Source organism: Eurypyga helias, unplaced genomic scaffold (genome assembly GCF_000690775.1).
Source record: "Eurypyga helias isolate BGI_N326 unplaced genomic scaffold, ASM69077v1 scaffold14229, whole genome shotgun sequence".
Classification (NCBI taxonomy): domain Eukaryota; kingdom Metazoa; phylum Chordata; class Aves; order Eurypygiformes; family Eurypygidae; genus Eurypyga; species Eurypyga helias.
Window position 1 is genome coordinate 49514 of NW_010274021.1, and position 5751 is coordinate 55264.

Genomic DNA, 5751 nt, shown 5'->3' on the forward strand with positions numbered 1-5751 from the left:
AATCCAAAAATAACGCAGGAGCTCTACTTGAAACTAGCTGTTAAGGAATATAATAGTTAGCTTTAACTTTGTTGTTCACAAGAAACTTACTAAAGACTAAATAGAAGTAATTTATTTTCTCAATGTCTATTTTCATTATACGACTGCATGCGCAGGGGACCAAAGCTTTAAATACAGATTTTAAAACTTTAAAGGGTTTTCTGTGTCATGCTGCATACTCTCAACAGCAAATGGAAACCCAGGCCACTTCAAGAGTTTGCATTTTTCAGTCCTTTGACAAGTACTCTGGTCTCCAGAACCAATTGTTATCTGAAAAGCATCAGAAGTGCTTTCGGTTCAAATTTCGTACAACAGGGTTTCAAGCCTTTTCTCATTAAATCAATCAGTTGCTAGGGAATACATCTTTTCTACACATCACTACATAAATCATCACTATTTAGTTAGCAACACACCTGAGAGAACCACCAGCTGCCAGCAATAATACCCCTTTATACAAGATGTATTGGAAAAGATGGTGTAAATGCCATAAAAGAGCATTCTTTTTTATTAAGGTTTAAGAATCATGAAAACAAAATACAGTAGTCGGTTGACTTTTTGAAAGACTTTAAAGAGACCAACTCAGGAATTTGCCTTTCTGCTGTCAGAACCAAGAAGAGAACAGAGAGCATCCTGTCCCACGTGGCGGCTGAAGCTACCCCAGTATCATTTAAGCGCTCATCTGTGCTGGCCTTTCCCTCAGGACAAAACCGTGTTCTCCCACAGACTTGAATTGAAACCCCCGTGCCTTCTTCATCCCTCTAAAAGGGTTACCTCATTGTAATTTTTCTTCACTCAGAAAGGCTAGAAAAGCTTCAAATTCATGTTTCAAGCTACAGTTTTAGTGTCTTAAAATTCTGCTACTATCTGATGGGAGGAATATACCCTTTTGGAGCAGAGAAGGTAGATTTACCCCTGATGGTTTTAACAGCAGACCCTTGCCTTTGTAGCTCAAAGACCTTTTTCACAGACAGCCTTTATATTCATTGGAATAGTACTGCCAAGGGAATACAGGGAACTGGCTGAATGCCAAGCCACAAGAAGCAAGTTTTGGTAAACACTTCAGGAATATAATTTATGAATAAGACAACCACTTACTTGGCAATTAACAAAACCCCTCCCCAACTCTGCCCAATTATCTCTAAAAAATATTTTGCTTTCCTTCTGCGTAACAGCAGTTAAGTCCTCTGTAACAGTCAAGTTTTTAGAGCAATCCACCCGTTTGCTCTCAAAGCACAAAAAACCAGGGTGGACTTCAGCGTGCCCATATGCTGATACGTATAAAACGGCACCAGCTGAGAGAACTGAAATTCATGTAAATATGCTGGATAAAACTGAAGATGTCCTAAAATATTTATGTAATTTTTTTAGTTTTCACGCTTTAAAATCCCAACATTTTGTTTGTAAAAGGACTTTGAAAATTTTTTTCCACACCACTTTGTCTGATACAGCACCACAGAGAATGTGCTAGATTGGTATTTGTGAACTAAGGTGACTAAGATTCCTTTTTAAAAGCAAGTTGGGTTCCTCAAAATCCATCAGCTCTTAGGTGAACTCACAACAAAAGGGCTCCAATATTTTGCATCTCCTCTTTTGAAAAGTTTGTCACACTGCAATTCTTAATGTCATTCCTATTATTTTTTCTGATTTACTCTGTAGGAGGATATTATCCTGTAGTTTTTAAAAAAATCATAGTTTTAATTTCAGATGACATCTGCACTTTTTGAAAGCTCCTGGCACTTTCAGAACACTCAGACATCTGGCAATCCGTTAACTTTTACCACACTTTGAATACATGTGTGTGCACGTTAAAGCCTATGTCAGGAAGGTATGGTGGCCAGCACTCCTCCTTCTGGATACACAAGCAAGAAACATTCCAGTTCACCAATATAAACCACCAGTAACACCAAGAGGCAGTCCTGATCCCGCTTCTTCTTTTATCCTCCCAACTATGACAAGCATCGGCAGCAGTAGATGAGTGAAATAGGCCCGGGAGCAGGACGTGCAGCCACAGCGAGGCCACTTCTTCAGCAGAGGTGCTGACTGGGACTGCTGCACGCCGCTTGTGATCCCTCCTGGTTGATGCATCAGGAAGACTTGCAGGTAGACTCACATCCATATTCAACCTGGTAAATCTGTCTAAATTTCCCAGTGTTCCCACAGGAAATCCTCTATTTCTTAAATGTTTTCCCAGACTATTTTGGAGAATATCTGTCCCATTCCTTGCTATGGAAGGGCCCCTCTAACAATAGTTGTCCCAGCCCTCTCCGGAACAAGCATGTTTATTCTTCCTGCTAAAAAAGCAAGTGGTTGTTTTGTAGACAGTCTTTCTCTACCTGAAGATGTACCTTTCTTACTGACTTATGCTTAACATACTAAAACCACTTCTTTCTATTCTTCCAGTTAGCTGCATTATAAGCAGTTATTAAAATGTTTCATGATACAGAATTGCATGTGGGCTACATCAGTAGCACTTAAAACAAGATCTGCAGGCTGACAGACAGATACTGAACCATCAGCTTTCAAAGCAGCTCATTGGCAACCCTAGAGAAGACCAAGCTTACCTTACTGTAACAGGCTGAGCATGCATTTAGCAAAATGCTGTAAAACAGAGCAGCCATTTCCCTCAGGCACTCACAGAAACTAACCCCAGGAGGCGTACGTGTTCTACACAGATTAAATAACTATCACAGGACCTTAAAAAAAAGCCACAGTAGGACTATCTTCTGGTTTAAAAATGTTTATTTAAAAGGAGCTCTATACCCAGATGGCCAGGAGAAAGAAAAAAAATTCCTCAGTTTCCCCCCCAAAACCATTACTCCGCAATTTACCTTTCCCTTAAGTTTCACCTTCAATATTTTCTTAAAAAAAACCCCAAAACCAAACACCCTGAACTTTCATTTCCTCTTCCTATGCTGTTAGACCTGAAGAAATTAAGTACCTTTCACTCAAAGGGTTGCATGAGATGTGAGAAAAAACCGCAATAAAATTTATTCACAATATACAAGTATAAAAAGATCTTGCTTAGGATTCAGTATCATAATAACTTTTCGTGGTTTCATAGGTATCTGGGAAAGGTACAGACACATGTCCAGATCCTGTTACAAGAGGTAGAATGCCAGCATTTGGTACAACATTCCAGGAAAGAGTCAAAGTGACGTTCCTGTTTCCCCTGCAAAAGCAACAAAGACTATCAGCACAAATACTCAAGTTAACCTATTTAAATTATAATTACTATTATTAAATAAATTAGGATACAAATTGATTTCCTGACCGAGAAACAATGGGCTTTTTACCTTTTATATAGTTACTTCATGAACTACCAACTATTTCCCGGATAAGAATGTTAGGGTTTTTTTTTTTTTAAACTGTTACCTAGCTCCTTTGGAACTGAGTGCATTCCAGAACCAATTCTACACAGACAAGGATATTGGAAGCAGAAAGCCAGAAGCCTATTTCTCATAGTAGCAGTGCATCTTCTAGTCTACAGGAGAACCCAGTTATCTTGTATCCTAAGGTCATCTTCTAACTACAAAGAAGCAACAGACTGACAGAATATCAGATAAAGTATAGGTACCTTGCCACAGCAGTAAAAACACATGTAAAATGCAAAGTATGAAATAAAATCAAGACACCATGAATAATAATAATTAAAAAATTATTTACTTACTTGAGACCACTTCCATTGTCAAAGAAGAAGTACTTTGACTTCATGCCTTTTAAAAACAGTCTTGGGTTATCTCCTCTCAATATGATCTTGTCCCAAAGCACCACTTGGTTTAGAGCCTAAAGATACAATTGTAATTAAGTCAGCAAGGTACCTTACAAGACCATATTCCGTCACTGGAATTTCATAGCATTATTAATCTAAAAACCCTGGAGTTGAAGCAGGTGCTTGCAACCCAGAACTAAACTAACGAAATACTGCCTTATAGGGAGGGAAACTAGTACTACTCCACACCAAAGTGTGGCACAGCATAAATGGAAATTACAAAGAACAGCTCAGTAAAACATAAGAAAGCCATTAAAAAAAAAAAAAAGTCATAAGCTTTCAAAGATTTACAAAGTATAATGGGTTTTCCTTCTGAACTGCAAAGGTAAATTGCCTTTAGAGCAGTATGTAGACTTCATTTCAAATAAGGGGTTTAAATTGAGCTATCATGATGCTGCCTAGGTATTTAACATTTTTCCAAGTTTAATGGAAAAAACCTCTATTTGAATTGCAAGTATAATCCCAATAATTGTATGAACAATTCAAATACAGACCCCAAATTCTTAAATTCAGCTATCCAAAGTGAAATATCAGTAGCAACCAGTTTAAAGGATGCAGCAAGGCCAATTAATTTTGAGAAGGATGACAAGATAACATAAACATACTATGGGGCTACAGCAAGTGGTACAGGCAAACACTTTTGTGACCGCTGAACAAAGGACCCACCACACCTCTCCACACCAAGGGCTTCTATCTTGTTTCTAACAGCAGCCCACTGCAGAACACCGGGGAAAAGGCAAACTGGCAGAGCAAGTGGTGAAAACAACCCTCACGCAGAGTCCGCTATTGTAAGTGAACAACAAGGCCTCTATCACTTCTGGCCCACTCTGGTGGGCACATACTGAGTTCGGTTTCATCAGGGTGAACTTCCCACCCTGCAACTAAACTGTCAACAAAATAACAATCCTGAAGGCCACTAAAACCAGCCCAGGCTAGCAGGAAATGCTGGTGCCTTAACTCTTCCCAGCAGAGCTTCAGAATGTTAAAAATAGCTGCAGCACAAAACGGGTAATCGCTTCAACTTTCTTTCTGATACTTACATTGTTTTTCGTTGAATATTCTGCAGACAAATATAGAAACAGTTGTTTAACATTCCAGTCAAATATACTCTGCAGATGTATGGGAGTTAAGAAAAATACCATATTGTACCACCATAACCTTGTTTTATTTTTACTAGCTCTGAATAGACCATGATAACTACAGTGAGTTGTTACATTTCAACATATTTCATCTTATTTATAAATCAAAGCACTTCCAGGAGTTCTAACATAGATTTTCATCATATTAAAGCAACAGTTTCTTGTGGGCTTTTTAAAAATTATTATTTGTGAAATCTAACAGCTATATCCTCCAAAGATTTAAGAGCTCTGTATTTGACAGTGCAAGCTAGTAAGCATAATCTGCTGCTAGACAATCTATTATACAACCTGAAACATACAAGGCAAGATAAAATTCTTCAGTAAATATCTTCAAAGCGATTATCCAAAGATGATCTATCAAAGTTCCTTGTTATCCCACCATGGATCAAGATACAACAGCATTAAACAATATATAAATAAAAAATCTGGAGGGTGCAGGGTTCAAAGAGCCTGTAATACCCACACCAGAGAGGTTAGTAGATGGGGATTATTTCATATGGAAAGGGACACCAGGAATTAGCATATTAACTACCTACTTACTACAAAGAAAGGCATCTTATTAGACTGGAGCAAAACTCTGCTCGCACTTTCGATCAACAGTAAAGAACTGATGGCTGCCAGTATGATACAGCTGATATTCTAAATGTTTGTCTGTTGTTTATTTAGCACTAAAATGCACCATGCGTGACTGCTAAGGAAAAGATCTTTTAACTCACAATAAAGATTAGCTGTAACATTTTATTTCACAGTCCTTTTTTTATTCTATTTGCCACCATCTCAATAAATAAATGAAAGATTCCCCCC

General features: G+C 38.1%; 1 protein-coding gene across 1 annotated transcript; it reads right to left on the reverse strand.

Moving 5' to 3' along the window:
• Positions 1-3060: 3060 nt before the first annotated feature.
• SPCS3 (signal peptidase complex subunit 3 homolog (S. cerevisiae)) lies at positions 3061-4917 on the reverse strand (the record flags this gene model as incomplete). Its single annotated transcript, XM_010159686.1, has 3 exons — positions 3061-3208; positions 3707-3822; positions 4849-4917. Coding segments are annotated over 3 exons (333 nt in total), but the record flags the coding sequence as incomplete, so codon positions are not given.
• Between the last annotated feature and the right edge of the window lie 834 nt (positions 4918-5751).